General features: G+C 39.7%; 1 protein-coding gene across 2 annotated transcripts in view; it reads left to right on the forward strand.

Moving 5' to 3' along the window:
• Window positions 1-19,652, forward strand: part of LOC131456482 (copine-8) — a 93,757-nt gene that overhangs the window by 52,301 nt on the left and 21,804 nt on the right. For both annotated transcript variants that reach the window (XM_058624846.1, XM_058624845.1), the window contains exons 10-17: window positions 102-143; window positions 1,507-1,582; window positions 4,997-5,050; window positions 5,329-5,390; window positions 12,509-12,555; window positions 13,763-13,944; window positions 14,648-14,775; window positions 18,235-18,337. In XM_058624846.1, the coding sequence (XP_058480829.1) occupies window positions 102-143; window positions 1,507-1,582; window positions 4,997-5,050; window positions 5,329-5,390; window positions 12,509-12,555; window positions 13,763-13,944; window positions 14,648-14,775; window positions 18,235-18,337 (694 nt within the window). The remainder of the gene's footprint in view (window positions 1-101; window positions 144-1,506; window positions 1,583-4,996; window positions 5,051-5,328; window positions 5,391-12,508; window positions 12,556-13,762; window positions 13,945-14,647; window positions 14,776-18,234; window positions 18,338-19,652) is intronic.

Below are 19,652 nucleotides of genomic sequence, written 5' to 3' on the forward strand. Positions count from 1 at the left end.
ATGGATGGTGGCCATTGAACACATTTCTACTTGTGTTTGTTGTTTCATTTTTTTTTTTTTATTGTTAATTTTGACTTGATCTGTAATTTTTACCCCCACAGGACAATCAAGGTTGAGGTGTATGACTGGGACAGAGATGGCAGGTAATTCATATTCTGCAAACACAATCACAAGAATTGTATGGAAAAAAATGTTAATATGAGATTTATATTCATATACGAGTTCAGAAGGGCATCCAGCAGAGCTTCATTTACAAAAGATCCCTCAATATTTTAATAGTACCTACAGTGAACAAAATCTGCTTTTGATCCAATTCCTTGTAATTACAGAGAATAAATTACAGATACCAGCAAGAGTTAGTTCCTTTCATTGTTAAAGAATGTATTATATTTTATGGAAAACTATCTGCTTTTCACTGACAAAATATCAGGCATTTTGTGTTACTGCTTTACTGCTTTTGATAAACTTACGATATAGTGGAAATTACGGGAAACAAAAAAATCAACCACAACACATTCCCCAACCAGAGGAAAGAACATGGTTATATTATAAGCAGTAGCATTGAAATGGCCGTGGAAGGTCTGATAGTATAAAAGTATAAAAAACTTTTGCATTTGACTCATTTAAATGTTACAACTCAATTTCATTGCAACACTTGGTTAATTCTGTCACTTCAGCTATGTTTTTGTTTTTTGAAACATACATACAAGTGTTTGTCTCTATGTTTGTTTTGTACTGAAGTAAAGATTGAACACACAAGAATTCCCAAGTGTCTGGAACTCATTTACTATTAACACCACCATGTGTGGTCCTTTTTATTGGTGGTTTTATTAAATGTTACACATAATTTTAATCTGTCATGATTTCTGTGGTCTCCATTTTTCTTTTGGTGGTAGATCCTGCAGTTTGCACCAGGCTTAAGCTAATTGAAGTCAATTTTGAGTAACATCAGTCTACTGTATGTTTTCAGTAGGTAAGGAAGCTGGGTGCAGGATTGTCACAGATTGTCTGCTTAATGAAGAGTCTGGATTCTGGCTACTGACAGCCACACAAAGAAAGAGGAGTGACATTTGTCAAGCTGTAGTTTAACAGGGAGTCATTTCTCTATTCTTTACACTTGGTAATCTGCACAGTGTCATTTGCAATCTGATGGAGGGAACACCATGACATTATGTGTGCCGTATTTCAATGGGACTAAGGAATGCTAACAATTTTTAACAAGCTGTTCGCGTTCCCTCAGATTTTCTTTTATCTAATAATTTCCATGAACACTAACATGTCTTTGTTTTTGGGAAGTAAATCAACTCACTTTGATTTTAGAAGTCACAAAATGTCAGTCACCTTGTTTCAAAATGTCAACAACTTCCCAGCCTTTTGGGTTTTGAAGTTTTTGCTCACACAGGGGGATTTTCACGATTTTGTTCTTTGTATACTAAATCATAAAATAGAATTTATTGCACAACCATATTAAATGCTTTCCTTTTGCTGTGTTTTGTTCGTCTGTAGTCATGACTTTATCGGAGAGTTCAGCACCAGCTACAGAGAACTATCGAGAGGGCAGAGCCAGTTCAACGTCTATGAGGTAAGATTGTATGTGTGTGTGTCAATTTACAAGTCAGCTTAACCATTAGGGCCAGTTGTGCACATTTTCATGTACTTTTTATCCTTTGTCTTTTGATAATTTTGGTTGTGTGCATGCATATGTCATACATTTTGGCAAGGTTGTGTATTTTGATTTGATCTTGTTATTTCCAGCTCAGTTCTACACTAAGGCTAAAATACACTCATAAAAATGTGCCTTTGAAACCCATTCACACTGCAATTTTTGATTTCACTTCCATTAAAGCATAATACATGCATTTTATTATATCTGTGTGTCAATCTGGGCTTTTGCCTTGGAAGTGATCATTTGATGCATGGAGGAAAAAAACATGCTGTTTCCACTAGATGGCACTGTCACAGTTTTAGTGTTGTAAGACTTAATGCGTAGTTTAAACAGGCCTAAAATGCATGCAACTGAATTAATGATGATGTCTAAATAATTGAAGATGCCGAAACACGGAAGAGGACATCATCGCAAAATATCTAGTGGAATCCAGAATGATGCATTGTTTGACTGACAAGAAAAAGAATTTATGCTCTGTCAGAATTAGACATTTGGAAGTTCCTTGATTGGCACTGCTAACAACTAGCGGCCAGCTCCATTTGTTATAGTCTGTGACATAATAGGTCAATGAAATTTTATGTCTTATATGAACAAGCTGAAAGGGGGCATATCACACTTTATTCAATTCCCCAACAGTGCTTGTTTACTGGGACAAGGGCAGCAATTCAAATTATGCCTTAACTGTGCATGGAAATGTACTGGGTGATGATTGTAATCTGAGCCACTGCCCTCAAGCTTTAAGCACAAGACACTAACCTTTTTAGCATAATGTTTCCAGCCCCTACTGAACGCTGACTCACTCATCGGCATATTTTCATATCTGAAATTTGATCCTGCTTTGGTGCTGCTGATCTCCCACTTCTGCTGAATACTTCAGAGTAAATTATTAATTCAGCGCCCTTGACGTTAGGTGTGTCACTTACTGGGGTAAAAAACTGGGGTTGTTTTTTTTCGACTTCTGTAGTTGCTGTAGACTCTTTTATGTTTTGGGACCTCAAAACCATTTGTTGAATTGGGTGGTTGCAGAAATTAACACAACTGTGAATTGGTTAAACTGATCAAAAAAAATACATAAACATGCAGTGTCAATAAATAATGCTCCCCATATTATTTTGGTGGTAAAGTTTAAGATGACAGAGCTGTTATATGAGGCAGGGACTCCACTGTACATTTTTATCTCCCCATCGCTCTCTCTCTTGCACCCACACACACTCGCACAACTGTTATGATGGCTTATCTTCTCCCTGGAAGAGTCAACACTTCTTGATTAACAGAGCACCACACTGAGAGGGGAGAGCACGGGGGACTAAAGGTGCACAATTATGTGTGTGATCAGCAGCACAGAAAGAGAGAGAGCGATGTACAGACGCAGGCACGAATACAGTCATTTTGTGATTCCTGGCCTTTTTCTCGACCCTGGATTTTCTAACTTAAAGCTGTTAGTTTAACAGATGATGGCTTTGAATTGCTAAAGGCACTCTGTGTGTGTGTGTGTGTGTGTGTGTGTGCACGCTCGTGTGTGCGTGACAAGTCGTTGCAAACAACTGCACCTCACCTCCAGAGAAAATTGTGTCCTTGTGTGTACCTATTGCAATGTGAACCAAGGAGAAATGCATAAATCCACACATTTGTATGTTGTTTCCCTGGAGGCCTCCTTGTTCTGTTTAACCTTGGCACGGTTTAATTGGACCATAAAACTCTGATATAAAAGCCCAGTGCAGTGTTTGTGCCCAGTGCGGCTGATCCACTCATCCATGCACCACTCAGCTACAATGAAGTTACCTGTTTGATTCAGGATATTTCCATCAGCATGTTTTTGGTGCACATTTTTGCAAAACAGACACATTTTTTTTTACACTTGAGGGATGTGGAAATCATGGCCTGTCATGGCAGATGCATGTTATTGAAACAGATTCTGCAAATATAAGATTATAATTATTTATTTATTATTTGTAATTTCTTATTAATATAAAAATATAATTTGACTGAAACATCACTCCAGCTTCTGTATTTCACTGGGAACAAGAGGAGGCATGTGTGGTTTGATGAGGAAATAACAACCTCCCTGGACTATATGCAAAAAACATATATTACTACAATAGTAGATGGAAGCAACATCACACACTGTTTGTCAACTGCTTAGCTTGATGAACTAGCTTCCAATATGCAACTGACCGATAAATAGAATTCCCTGTAGTCAACTGAAAAGGGTGAAGGCTGAAGCTAAATCTTATTTACATCTACCCCTCTTGTCATAGAAAATCATTACAAAAACATGATTATGGCAACAACCACAAATTAACTTAGCTTATGTCTCCAACGGATCATTTCACAGGCTTCAAACATGGCAGGTGACTTACTAAGGGCACCAGTGTGTGCGGTGCCGACTTTATCTGGACAAGAAATTAACCCTTTAACACCTAACCCTCACAATGTCTGTCTGGACTGGAACTAAGTGCTTTTGCCCATTTTTCCAGAATAACTTTCAGTATATGGAAGTTATTTACAATTGACTGCACGTTAAATTACCGTTTTAACAATTTAAAATTAAAGTTTATTTAGAGAAACCGTGCAGTTGTACATGAGCAGATTTTGCGTCTTAAATTTGAAATTTGAACAGTATAAAATATATTGACAATAACATTTTTTGAGTCTTTGTCTCTCAATGTGCAAAAACAGACTGGAAACTACTGTATGTACAGGTGTTCTTCCAGAGATTATTTGTAGAAATGTCAAAAAGAGCTGCTTCTACTCCCCTCTCAGAGTAGATAGAAACACACATAAATGCATCTATCTTTTTTGAAATCATTATGCATTTTTATGGAAACTTGTGCATTGATGTAGCTGATTGGTGGAGCTGTAAAGAAACCTTTACTTATTTGAGGAAAGGGGGACTGTGTCCCGTTACATATTCATCAGTCACCCCACTGGATTTAACTGCTCCTCTGGATATGATTGGGCTCTATGCGCATATTCAAAGGCATATTCATGCTGGTTAGCGGATAAAGAAGGGACATATTTGAATGTGGAGAGGGAAGGAGTGACGGTATACAAATTTTACTTGAGCACAACCACCACCAGATTTTGTTTTTACTGTCCATTTAAAGCTCCAGTTTTCACTCACAATCGGAAGATTGAATTAATCTTTCATGTCAAACTTCTGTTAAACAAATTCTACCTTCAGTTTTTGACATCATTAAACAAAAGTATGTTATCATACACACAGACACATGAAATCACAAAGGTACTTTGGGATTGTTTTGCAATGTTGAATTGATAGATGAAACAATGAATTGATGTCGGAGTTAAAAAAGAAACCTGTCTTTTTAGGTGGTAAATCCAAAGAAGAAAGGGAAGAAGAAAAAATACCTGAACTCTGGAACGGTAAGACATCCCCTCTGATGCATTATTTTTTACATCTTTTTAATGTTCTCTTCTTAATGTTTAAATCCTACATTTTTAAAGAACATAACAGAAGCAAAACCCTAAACGAAACGGCAAGATCATAATATCCAGAGATATCCAGTATCCTAATCATAATTCTTAATCAACATGGGAAAACAATGGCCCGCCAACTTATTTCTCATGAGTTCATCCTGCCTTGTGTCACTGAATAAGAGGTTGAGTTAGAACAGAGGTGACTGTTGGCCTCTCACTTTCAGGTAACACTGCTGTCATTCCTGGTGGACATTGAAGTCACTTTCCTGGACTACATCAAAGGAGGGTAAGTAAACGGCCATGCATGCATTGAACCTGTGGGAAGAGATGTGACTGTCGTCTTTCAATAAGAAGTGACATGCTTAATGTGTTGCGCCCCCCCCCCCCCCGTCTCGATAACGACCCCATCGTGGCTCAGTGTCTGCCACATGCCACGGATAATGATCACTGAGTGCGAGTGAATCCGATGGAAAAGTGAACATTTGCATGTGAGAGAATGAAGGACAAAAGTGGAAAGAGACAGCCTGACAGAGGGTCTGACCTTAAGTCCAGGAAGCCGGGGTCAGACACTTAAATGTGTCTGCTTGGCCTTGTGTATAATAATGTATTGTGTTTCAGCTCTTACAGGGTCCATCTTGTGCACTGTGTGTGTGTGTCTATGTGCTTGTATGTTGCTCAGGAGCCTTGATTGTGTTCAGCCAGGCATAACGTGAACACTTGCCTACTCACTCTGCCCTCATTAGACTCACAGAGGGGAAGACTGTCAGGGAGGGAAAAAAAGGTTGTGTGTGTGTGTTTTTGTGTGTACATGCGTCATGTGTAACTTTGGGTGAGGGAAAAAAAAGCTGCATTTTGTATAGCTGTGTTCCTGCTGCCCTTGTGGCTGTGTTTTATAGGTGTCATGGGGAAGTCTGCTAGCATAGTACCTGCTTAAGCACGCTTGGAACCTCGCCAGAGCAGGTACTAAAAATAGTACCTGGTACCAGGTACTAGGCTAGTGGAAACACTACTTAAACCATGCCGTGGCGAGGCGAGTAGAGCCAGTGGAAATGCGCCAATAGTGTTGCCAGAACTCTTGTGTTTGTACAATGTATGATCAATAATTACTAAAAAGGCCAAGTGTACGATAATTTGTCAGTTTCAGTGAACATTTCACAAACCTTGTTTGTGATTTGAGAGCAACTAACCAATCACATCAGCACACCTGATGTATATGTAGCTCTTGATGTGTAGCTCTTTTGGCTTTTATTTTGAAGGTAAGATCGGAGGTGGTTGCTGTGTGATGCAATGAACCGCTGCCATTTGTCCATTCAAATGATGAAAGCTCTGTGTTAAAATAGCACGGTTTTGCTATTAAATGTTGTATTCTGGCACTTTTGCAAGTTGTTTCAGTGTGTCCGATAATATTTGTCAAGTTAAAATAATTTTGAAGTTGCAGTACGATAATTCTGTATTTTCCATCTGGCAACAGATAGTATGAGTAGATGTTGTGTTCTCACCTCATCTCTTTTCTCCAAAAGAAATCATCACACAGCTCAGAGCAGGAGGATAAAAAGTAGACCATTGTTTTAGGCACATAAAGAGAACAATTGGTTTTCACATTAAGCACTGAAATTGAGCAATGTGTCATACAAATTTCTCCAAAATGGTTGTGTGGTGTTTATTATTACTAATAATTGTTGTAGCCCTAGTGCATATAAAATGCCTCAAATACTAAAAACACTGAAAAATAATTGGGATATGCTTTTATTGTGGTGTTGAGAGCAGAGTACATAAGTGCACCACATGAGAGATGAACGTGGAATAAAATGTGTACAATCTGAATTATTTATCTGATCACTCAATAAATGACCCAATACAGTTCTCAGGTTAAATGCTGATATGTTTGGTGCCCACGTCTCACTGTTTGCCTGAGGCGTTGATATAGATATTACTACACTAAACATTTATTTATGGTGCCTCAAGACCACTGATACACCGACCTTGAATTCCAAACCCCTCAGTACATACGAATGAGAAGCAGTGTGCATAATATCAGTGTTAACATTTGAACTTAAGTCTTTTATCAGGAAGATTTTATTGTGATGATATCATTATCATTATTATTATTTTGTGTGTGAAACCCATGACAAAGATAGTTTTGTGATTCACTTATTCATAAATGATACATGACGATATAAATGATTTAGAAAGTACACAGATCAATGTGCTATTGATCCATGGGGCATTATGCCTGTACTTTGTGTACGTCAGAATAAAGCTCCAGTGCGTAACTTCAGTTGCCCCCTGACAATGTCTGAGTAATTACCAAAACACTCCTGGTGCCTCTTCATGGTTTAACACTTGGTGATCGAGCACCAACCCACTGCTACCCAATTGCAATTTGCATCTATCCCCTCAAACTGCTGAATGTCAGTCAGTAGAATGCACTTGTGACACTTTTTTGTGGGCACTTCTTGGCATTTTCAGCTGTACTCCTCCCTGCTAGCGCTGTGGGCTGGGCTCGTTCCTTCCCCTCAAACTGCTGAATGTCCCTTGTCTTCGTTACAGTAGAACCCACTTCTAACGCGGAGGCGTTCATGTCTCTGTACTGGTCAGTGTCGTAGTCATGTGCCACGTCTATATATGATCCGTTTGCACAAAGATTGTGAGCGTTGATTGAGTGTAGAGAGCTGGCTGTGACATGCATGCATGTGTGTGTGTGTGCTCCCACTTCCTGTCCTGGTATGTGTTAATTCATCACTGCTGCTGCTAATGGAGAAATCCCATCATCACATCTCACTAGAAGCCAGACCACGCACTCAGCCGAGCCTGCAGTCAGTCAGTCAGTCTCTCAGTGTTATCAGACTGTGTACACAGGTATTTTATGGTTTGTGCCTCGTCGTCTCGTCTCGTTTCTTTGCATCTATTCCTAGCTCTCCTCCCCGCTGCTCTCTTGTCTGTCTGATTGACGGTTCCTTTGCAGCTTCAACCCAATCAGCTAATTGTTCATTTGTACCTAATTAGGAACATGATCTGCTGGCAGCTTTAGCATAAATGACTGATTTCAGGAGGCTCCATCTCCATCCAGAGCATTGCTGCTCTCATTCTTAAATAAAGAGGCCTTTATCCACAAGCTCAAGGCTAAAAATGACAACAACAAAAAAAAGTTGGCTATATTTCTCATTTGAGCGATGTTATTGAATGCAGCCCTGTCAGTCACAGTGACAGCTATTGTTTCCCCTTGAATTGAGAATTGAAACCCAAATAGAAGCAGGAGGAAACTCTGCTTGTATTGAAATCATTCTGAGAAGTTATCATTAGACAGGAGAGCAGATGCTCCAAAGAAACCCTCTTAGCTGTGAACAATCATTTTTTTTAATGAACCAATATCACGTTTAAGACCAAGTTGATGCAGGTTGAAGCATCTCCTCTCCTGTCCCCCCCCCCCCCCTGTGCCAGATGGACACTGTCCAACCAGCAACATCTGTTTGCATATCAGCAAGAGAGGTCACACTGCACAACCTCTGATGCCATTTTTAGGCCACTCAGTGCAGCCATGCATACGTTTCCTGCTGGCACTTAGTAGTTGTGAACATTTTCCACATCTTTTAAAGTAGAATATTTTCACTTTTTGCTGAAAACTTGTCAAGAGTCCAAAGTTAGCTGAGGCTTCCTTTTCAAAGTGGATGCAAATGTCAGCCATTGTTTTTGAGTAAAGCTGAGAGAATTATCAGTATTAATAATCTAATTTTAAGAAGGAAAATAAGCAATACACCTGCAAACAAGCTGCGGCCCGAGTAGTTTCTATAGCTCACTGTGTCTGACTTGCAGCTTCTTCAGCTAGTTGGTCTTAAATGCTAGATTTCCCTTTTTTTATAATACAGTTGTGTAATGAGTGGAAAGGTGACGTACAGACAAATACAATGGCTTCATTACTATCGCTTGTGCTATTAGTTCAACTCCTGACTCGATAAGGATGGTTGCCTGGGAAAATCCCTCCTCCCCCCCACTACACTTGGGCGTACAGTATATCCACACGTACTATCCCCATAAAGTCCCTGTGTCCAAAGATTTCACTGTGTCTAAGTGAAGGAGCTAGCATCTCTGTGGGAGGAGATATTTCCCTGGAGAAATAGGCTCCCTCCCTGATGTTAAAACATTGTGTCTGACTGGGAGGAAAAGCACAGTTTGTTTAATGATAAGATAATATATGATAATATCCTGTGCACACAAGGCATGGATCATGTGGGCTGAGATATATTATCTTGTGTGTACAAGATATTTACAAAAGAAGTACAGGGGGGGGGGAAAAAGGCTGTGCTTTAGAGGGTAGAAATCTCCTCAGTGAGGAGCAAATTAGATGTTTTTGTAGTACACGATTCTGCCTGAAGCAAAGGGTTTAAGTAAAAAAAAAAAAAACATGGCGTGATAAAGCTCATAACAGCCCTTAAAGGGCTAGAGAAGTTTCCCTCTATCTTCAGGGCACAGAGCGATAAGGGTTGGGGTTTTCAAGGAAGGCTGACCTCACATCTCTCCTTACTCTGCTCAAACTCGTGGCGTGTTGGGGTTGAGACCACTGCCTGTGGAAATTCCTTATCAACCCAACCAGAACGGTTTTACTGCCTTTCTGGTTTGAACCCGTTTGCTGCAGATCTCCATTTAATGCTCAGGTAGTTTTGTATCATGCTTCGTGTGTGTGTGCCCCGTTTTTCTTCCACCTGGCATCCACAAAAAGAATTTAAATGTGTCCCTACCAGGAAAAATGCCATGGAGACAAGTATGTTGCCTCGCAACCTTTATTGCCAAATGTCTTCATAGAGTAATAGAGGGAACAGCAGGATTGGAAGCTGTGTTGCAAACTTAAAACACAAGAATAATCCTTCATGTACAGCATTTCCCCCTAAAACAGGCATGCATGTGCATGGTGTCCAGAAACCCATATCACGAGGGAAAATCACCCAAATGTCTCTTTCAAATTCTCGTCTGATTAATGCAGAGGATGTAGTTGACCTTTTTGGAGGCTGTCTTGTGTTCTGTTCAGGTTATTAATATTGTCTCCAACAGGAGTCACAATGATGATGTCAGACATTTTTTTTCACTGTGTAACAAGAAACTCTGACACTGACTAAAGGTATTGTGCTAGTGGCTCTAAGTTTAACACAGGCGTTTGATAAAGTCGAGTCAACAATTGTAACTCACTTTTAAAATGTATTTAGCCAATATCTCTTCAGCTTTTCCCATTTCCTTGCCATTGTAGTCATTTGCTTGACCACCTTAAAGTGGTAAATTACTGTTCTGGATGTGAAGTGATTTTGTTATTTTCTTGTGCTGATGTGTTTGTTCATGGAAAGTTATTTTTTTTGCCTTATTTCATATTCCATCCTCCAATTCACCTTGTTTTTCTGTGTGTCCCTCCAAACCTCCGAAACTGGAGTTTGTCTCCATTTCTTATACTTTGAGTGTGTGTGTGTGTGACAGAGAGGGGTTGGATAGAAGACAAAGAGATCATGCATAATTTATACCGCAGGGCTGAAGCTTGTCCGTGTGAGCGTGAAGAGAATTCGGTCAGACCTCCTCACTCTCTGCTCTTTGGCTGCAGCTGTCCACTCGTGAAATAAAACAAAAATATATATTGAGTTCAAGAGAATGGAATTGAAAGTGCAACCATGGCTCGTTCCCACTTTATTTAGATTGAAGCCTGGTCTGATCTGAAGTGGCTACTTACCTAAACACTGCTGTACACTTATTTTAATACAAATGTTGGCATGCTAACATGATCACAATGACAACTCCAACATGTCAATTGAGAAAAGTAGAGTAGAGACAGACACAGGGAAGAGTTATAATTGCTATAATACCTAAAAATATGATACATATACCCGATGTATGATTTACAAATAATATACTATTAAAAGAAAAAAACTCAAAAGCTTATACACTTTTCAGGGAAATATTTTTACTACCCCGAACCCTCCTTCCATTTGTTTTTTTAAAACCAACCCTAACCCCAGCTGCAAACCAGCAGTCGGAGCAGTAAATAACACACAAAACCACTCACAGAAAATCATTATTGATTTATCGATACAGCGCTCCAAAGAATCCATACAGTTTCATGCCACAATATTTCTTTGTACTGTATGGGCAGTTCTTACACCCCTGTTTGATTGAAAAGCATCATGGCTGAGACAGTGTGAGAGGGAAAAAAAACAACAACATCCACTACAAGCTTTGCTGCTGGCTCAGGGTTTTCACAGGACAAAACAACTGTGTTCACAGCACAAAAAAAGGGAACTGTGTTTATCTCTCTCCAAAACAATGAAAAGAATTATAAAGCGGTAGAAGATGGATGGATGGATGGTTCCACTTTCCAACCTCAGCTATAGTCAGTGTACAGTCCTGAGTCTACCTACTCTCCCTCCCTCTCTCTTTCTCTCTCCCTCTCTATGCCGTGGACGGCACAGTGCCTGCACTTCACACGGCCTGCTGAGGTGACAAAGATGATGAGCTGCTGGCTGGCTGTGACACTAACTGAATTCAGGAGATGTGTATACGATAGAAGCAGGGAGTGTGTGTGTGTGTGGGGGGGGGCTTTTCTGTGTGATTGTGTGTCTTCGCCAGTGAGTGGAGATTGGCGCGAAAAAGCTGCGACAGGCCAACAGAGCACTTAACCACATCCTGTTCCTGCAGGTTAACAAGATAGGAAATGTTTTGATGGCGAGAGACGTCCCACTCTCTCCTGCTGGGTGCTGTGGTGTGTGAGGATTTTCTCTGCCTTGTTTCATCCCTCCAGTCCTGTGTTGTTTTTTTGTCCTGCTGCTGTTGTGTGTTTTCTCTCAGTTTGTGTGAAGCAGAGCAACTCGGGTCAAGTCCAAACAGGAAGTTAGGGCTCCCACAGTAAACAGATTTCCTTTACTTGCTCCGAGTGAAGAGCGCGACGAGTAAATACGATGAATGTATGATTTTAAAGGTAGCACAAGGGCTTAAAGCACATGTGCTTTGCCTATTAATTTTACGACGCAGTCATATAATGTCATTGGTCTGCACGGGGTAATGAAGCAGTTGTAAAATTTTCCACCCTGTAGAAGAGAGTGAAACGCTTAATGCAGATCAGTCTTGGTATAAAAGTCATAGTGACTTCTTTGACGGTCGCCGTGTTTGTCGTTAAGAACAACCTTCCTCTGAGCAGCGCCTCGCTTTTATGTTGAGTGTGAAAACCTGGTAACTTGCTCTCCTCATTACTGTCACTGCTAAAGGGCAGGAAGAACTCTGTTTGCACTCTCCAGCGTTGATCACTTTGAACTGATTACCTCTGCAGTTCATTTCTTCTGTTCATTTTGTGTGTGTCTGCACGTGTGTGTGTGTGTGTGTGTGTGAGAGAGAGGGGCTGATTGATGAATAATTTTTCTACTTTTCTTTTCCAAGGACCCAGATTAACTTCACCGTGGCCATTGATTTCACAGCTTCCAATGGTGAGCCTCCACACACACACACACGCACATGGAGCACACCCACATAATGACACACAATTTTTGCTGTATACCCAGGGAGCGTTTATTCAAATCTATGCAGATGGGGAATCAAGTGTTTCCTAATAGCCCTCTCTATCACACCTGGCAACTAAAGCGGAGTACAGTAACATGCTATGATGGCTGTGATAAAGGACTGTGTTATCCATCTACCCTTGAGCTCAATTGGAGCAGGACAAGTGGCAGCAGTGGAGCCAAATCCTATTAGATTAAATAAGAGCTCTCATGCTGTGGATGTGAAGAAATGCATTTGAGGTTCAGGTGTAGTTGTTCTTGCCTGGCTCATTAAAACCTTATTACTAACAGTGGCTGCTAGAGAACGGCAATTCTGTGAAGATAGATTTAATAGTGATTTTTAAAGACTTGTGCAGGGGGATCAATACGTTTGTGTCATTTTCAAAGTGAATTAGTTCCTCAGTGATGCTGTAATGGAATCAGAGGATCCATGCATGTCATGGAGAACCTTTTCATTTTAGTCATAAAGCTGGGTCTCATTGGCATTGCTATTGGTTTCTATAGATCAGCTTCAGCAAGCAGTGAGAGGAGATGTCTGAACTACATTTTTGACTAGTTGTCACACTTTAATCTTGCCCAACAATTCATTAATATCCATGGAAGTCTTCTACCTTTATGTTGTGGATGCTACTGTCGAACTGTGATTAAGAACTTCGAACTGTGGAGAGCAGCATTACATCTCTCTGTGTTTAGCCTGCCGGAAATTATTATTAGAAGAAGTTATCCTCTTACCTTGCTTGATTAAAGTAACGAACCAACATTCTAACATTAAAACTAAGTTTTGATTCATGTGATTTGCTCTTGAACACTTTTTGATTTACTCACATACTGTAGAAGGGACAACTTCTACAGAACATCATCGTCTGAAGTTCCTCAAACTGTGACAATTGCACCCGTAAGATAAGATTTATAATTAAACACATCAAAGTAACTTAAACATCTTACTGTGTTCTTCTATTACTGATGCCTGATACTGAGTCAACCACGTGTAGAAAGAGCCAATATCACAGTTACTGATAACTCTGGGTTTTAATTCTGTTTGATCTTGGTTTAACACTCACCCTTGTAAACCCTTGTGAACCCACAGAGAATCCTCTGACTGCCTTTCTGTGCTTTGTCTCTTTGTCACATACAGGAAACCCAGCTCAGCCCACCTCACTCCACTACATGAGTCCCTACCAGCTAAATGCTTATGCAATGGCTCTGAAGGCAGTGGGAGAGATCATCCAGGACTACGACAGCGATAAGATGTTCCCCGCGCTTGGCTTTGGCGCCAAGCTGCCACCGGACGGACGGGTCTCCCATGAGTTTGCTTTGGTGAGTGAGAGAGAGACAAGGATCGGAGGCAGGGAAAGACAAAAGGAGGAAGTGGCAGGGTTATGTTGAGATATATTGAATAAACTGGCATCTAATAAATTGTTTTATTATTTGGTTTATTTCTAATATTTGTGGTGTTCTTTAAAGGGTTAGGGTTAGGGTTTGTAGAGCCATGGTAACGCGGAATCCCGTCATACAACAGCCCACAGAACCAAATACAACAGCATCAAATAGCCTTGCTGTTGAAATCCATAGACATGTATATGCACAATTGCCTATCCAATGCAAACTAGCTTTAATATCTGGAGCTGTATTGGCAAAAATGCCATTTTAAAATAAGAAACGTTTATTTTTTGCAGCCTTGAAATAAATGTTTTATTCAGGTCAATGCCCACGTTTTACCGAGGCTGTGTTTGTTGACAAAGACATGAACTCTCTGATATGCAAAGGCTGCTGTAGTGCCCTGGCGTGCTTGGGAACGGGAGAGGTGAGACGAGTCCTCCCTTTGTTCCAATCGGCGGTTTCACCATTTGATGTCGCTAATTCTAGCACACTAGACCTTTAAAGACAATACCCTGTGGAATACATTATATAACTAATCTATGAGCTCCTTTATTTTCATCTCCCCCTGTATGTGTGGACCTGTTGAATTTAAATGAAACCAGTCATGTAAGTCACTCATTTCTCCTTTTGTTAAACGCAGAATGGGAATCCTCAGAATCCATACTGCACAGGGATCGAAGGTGTGATGGAAGCCTACTATCAGAGTCTGAAATCAGTGCAGCTCTATGGCCCCACCAACTTCTCCCCTGTCATCAACCATGTGGCCAGGTATTACACAAACACAAGTATTAATGAAAAGTGTCTTTCACACAAAAAATAGCAGGTATACCTGGGGTTTTTTAACACGGGTGAACCTCTAATAAAAGGCAGTTAACACTTGGGCTGCCCACCTTTTATGGTCGATCAGAATAATCATTAGTCGGCGAGATTTGGAAATCAACATGGAATAAAATGAATAAGATGGAACAAGAAATACTGAGAGCTGTTTCAACTTGCAAAAATATAAGCTTTGCTCAAAATGCTAATGGCCAGAATATGCCTGCTCTTTGTAGTGTCGTGCCAGAAATAACACTAGAATTTGCTGCCAAATGTGAAGCAGATGAAGAAGACATAAGCATGTTCATCTGGTTCTCATGTTCCCACTAAAGGTGTTTGGAGCCAAAGCCAGTATGTGCATTGCAGTCATTTTTCATAGGAGTGAAGGCCAATTAAACTCATTCCCACTGGTCAAACACTCTAATGTTTTAACGATTGTGTCCAGTGACAATAGGGTGTAATTGGTACATGGGGTATATAAATTGTCTTCATTTGATGTCATACTTGTGTTTAATTTTATGGATTCATTATTTGCACTTTTCAATTTACTATTTGCTCACCTTCTTACTCTTGACTATTTGCTAGTTCTGCTTAAATAATGAGCTGTAAAAGCGTGAAAGAACATGAAGTACATTTCACCCTGTGATTGACACTCAACACGTGTTCTCAGGTTTTCTTTAATAAGCTCCGTGCAGCGCTGTGTTGCCAAGACGCTCACAAGAGTTAGAGGGAGCGAGAACAAACTATGGACTCAAACAGAGAAAGTACCTTGATTGCATGTTTGTTTGTGTCTGTGTTTTGATAATTTATGCTGCGGGAAAACCAGGCAGACACGGCATCCATTCAGAGTCTTCAGAAAGAAAAAGGAGAGAAAAAGAAATTAAGAAACTATTCATGCAAGTATGTAATTAAAGAGACGTGCTCCAGTGAAGTCTCTCATCAGGTTACTTCACATATTTAGAACATAATTTACTGGAATCTTAATTGCATAGTTACACATGACGAGAGGAAAAGCACTCAGAGGGGAAATTGTGAAACATGCATTAATACTGAGGCAGCAGTTTACTTTTACACAACCTGCAATTTTCACCTGAACACCCCTTTACCCCCACCCATTTTTTCATCAAACCCTCCCACTGAACATATAACTGTGTCTCTCTCCTTTAACACATTACTGCTGTCATGCCTCTATATTAAGTACAGAGCTGTAGACAAGATACAATTAGCGTTTCTCTTGTGAGTTTTAAAGTATGTGGGGAAAACAGCAGCCGAGCATTCACTGAAGTTTCACCAAAAATTTGTACCAAAAAGTGTAAAACACCATCAGCTTCCTGGGTTGTGAACAATAATAATAATAATAATAACACTAATGATAATAATAATAATAACAATGATGATGATAATAATAATAATGATGAATATAATAATAATAATAATAATAATAATAATAATAATGAAAGCCATTCCCTAACTGCTTTAAAGTGATACTAGACTACCTTACATAAATCATTATCATGTTTAAACCAGATTCATGTTGTTGCATGTTGTCACAGGAAAACAACACCATCTCCATTTGTACTGGTCCACTTGGTTTTATGAGCTATGTTTTGTTTTTTTCGTTGCCAAAGAGATGAGGGTTTTGAAGGAAAATGTCAACTTTATTTACAGCATGCAGATGAACTGCACTATTCTGTATCCAAAACAATGAAGGGATTAGGATTCACCCAGAACCATGAATCATGTTTTTCACAGAGGGACAACACAACACCAGCCCTTACTGTCCTTTTTTTTTTTTACTGCCACATCTTTACAACAGTGACCAAACAGGCACAGCACAGCTATAGACAGGCATGTTGTCTGTTGTCTCTTAAAACTACACTGTGAATGTTATTGAGGTTTTTGGTCTCAGTCCTGTAATCATTTCTGTAGTGAGGACACAGTCAACCAAAATTTTCAAAATACAACATAGACTTGTACTTTACAATACGAAAATCTAGCTTGAGTGAGGGAAAAGTAAACCACATTTTTAAAGGTTTGGTTAAAGCAGGCGTGTCCAAAGTCCAGCCCGTGGACCAATCACAGCCCTTGGTCAGATTTTGTACTGCCTGCAGCTTCGGTTTTATAATGTGTTATTTGTGGCCTGCGACAAAGTATGACAGAAAATGGGCTTCAGTCATGTGTTATCCCCATTAGTTCAGCTGGTAAGGAGTTGCGCTTTGAAACCAGAGGCTTGCGTTTGCAACCCAGTCGTGACGGATGGATACATGCATTCATCTCCTATTATGATATCTGACTCCAGATGTGAAAGAAAAGCAGAATTCTCCACTCCTGGATGGCTTAGATTTGGTTACATTGCCATTTAAAAATGATAATTGTGACAATGAAAATAAAATTATTATAAGACAGTGCATTTGCATGTAACTAATAATGTTAGAAAAAACGTGTGAAGGGACCATTGGCCCCCAGAAATCTTCACATTATCAAATCTGGCCCTCATTAAAAAAAAGTTTGGACACCCCAGGGTTCAAGAAAAAGTGCATTTATTGTTTTTCTATCAAGCACATATTGGGAGATAAGCAGTAAGTGGCACAAAAGTCTGACGTAAATAAAGGGTGCCAGTCACTGTTGACATGTGGTCATATGTTTCTTTGCTGCTTCAGTTCATTACTGTCGTAATATTTGATTCTTGCATGAAGTGGAAGAATGTTGTGGCTACCTCATCAGCCCAGACAAACCTCCTCTTGCTTGCTGTATCAGTATTTCCCACTATTTTTCCAATGCAGTTAAATGCAGAAGTGGGAGGGACGTTTCAGTCACATGAGTCATTTGCATCCACGTTTTATCAAACTCTACCGCAGTATTTTTCTTCTGTGCATTTTAGTTGTTGTCCCGTGCCTCGTCTTTCTCCGTCTGTGATGTTGTGATCTAATATAAGAGGTTATCAGTTATGTCCAGTGGGGCGAAGATATACACACAGATCTAACCTCGCAGTGCAGAAAGGTGGCGCTGAGCCTAAACCCAAGCTATTGAACTAATTTCAGTGTGTAAATATCAGTAAGTCAGTTCTCACATTGAAACGAAAGGTCACACACAGCATCACAGGAGAAAATGAAAGCCATTTTGAGCTGAAGGTCGGTAGAATTGACATAGAGATAGACGCACTTAAACTTCGCAGTTTAAGATCCTCCAGATTAGGAGGTAAGTGACGTTTATTCAATAAGAAAAATCACTATCAGATAATGTTCAGAAGTTGAATTCCCTCTTCACTCTTTTATCATAATCTCTTTAATATAGGAACAAGCAAAGTTAGTTGTAACTAAACTAATTGATGCTCATGCTGACATAATGCGTCACATTGTAGCATCAGACAAATAACTACAACCATGTTTTTGTTCATGTTTTTGTGCACAGGTATGCAGCTTCAGTGAAGGATGGCTCCCAGTACTTTGTGCTTCTCATCATCACAGATGGCGTCATCTCAGACATGGCCCAGACCAAGGAGTCTATTGTCAATGTAAGAACATCTCCTCACCATACACGTCTGACCTCCCCCCCAAAACAAAACATTTGAAATATCTCATACAAAATTGTATGAAAAATCATCTTCTAATAATAATAATAATAATAATAATGATAATGATGACTGGAAATGTGCCTCATAAAAGATGCAAAATGACACATAATACTAACATATATTGTCATTCCAAGAGAAGCGAGGGTGTCGGATTGGGTTTGGTGGATGAAACGATAGCGGAGGCAATTTGTTGTTTTCATCTATTTTTCATAATTTGCACTGGTTGTAAACGCATGTGTGAGCAGCATTCAGTTTAATAGGTGTGAAAAGTTGGCGACAACAATAACAACATCAAAAATAGACATAAAAGAAAGACGCTGCCATGGGAAACATTTGCAACCAATGCCATAATACAAAGTAAACAGCTATTAGAAGCGAATGTATATGGAAAGCAGAACTGCAATTACTTTACAGCAAACGTATGTCTCTTTAATCCTTCACAACGTTATTTTCTTTGCTTTAATCCGTCTCTGAGTAAAAGATGGAAAACTTTTTCCTGATTGGCTTGTTTGGTCAGCTTTCAGCTGCGACTACAATGAAATTACTGCATTAAGAAAAGGAGCTTACATACATTAATGTAATATAATATAATGTTATCAGTCAGTCAGTGAATCAGACTGACAAACTAATGTTACTCAAAGTGCTTCACAAGATCAAAAGAAAGCCCCACCTCCCCAACCCAGTACTCATTAAATCTTCCTTACCCACCACTACAAAGCAGATAAAACTAAAGAAACAGAACTGAGGAAACATCATCAAAGATCCAAATAGTTAGTGATGAGGACTAAAAGAAGAGACATTTGAATGATGTAAAGGAAGGGTGGAAAAACAGTTCGAAGCTACGCCTCCAGAGCACAGAAATGCACAACGAACGCAGATTCACGAGCAGTGCAAACAGTAACTTTTGGTACATCTCAGTGACGCTAACTTTTTTGGATACTTGTCCAAATGACAACTTGATGCCGAAAAACAACAAATACTCTCTAAAGATCGCAAAAACATAAAGTTAACCTACCTATCCAGTAAAAGCAGCACCACCATGGCAGTAGTTTGCAGCTGCTATCATTGCAAATACAGCACAGATGTTCACTTTGGTCTTGGATCGCTGTGCATGAGCCTTTTTCTTGGCAGTAGCAACACCTATTGTTGACACCTTTTCTGTCATAATGTTGCTGCAACTGTCTCGTGTCTCGTTGAATGGTGTTTTTGCAGGCCTGTCCATTCCACGGCTGACTGATATTTTTCATTTTTGTGA

Source organism: Solea solea, chromosome 3 (genome assembly GCF_958295425.1).
Source record: "Solea solea chromosome 3, fSolSol10.1, whole genome shotgun sequence".
NCBI classification, from domain to species: Eukaryota; Metazoa; Chordata; class Actinopteri; order Pleuronectiformes; family Soleidae; genus Solea; species Solea solea.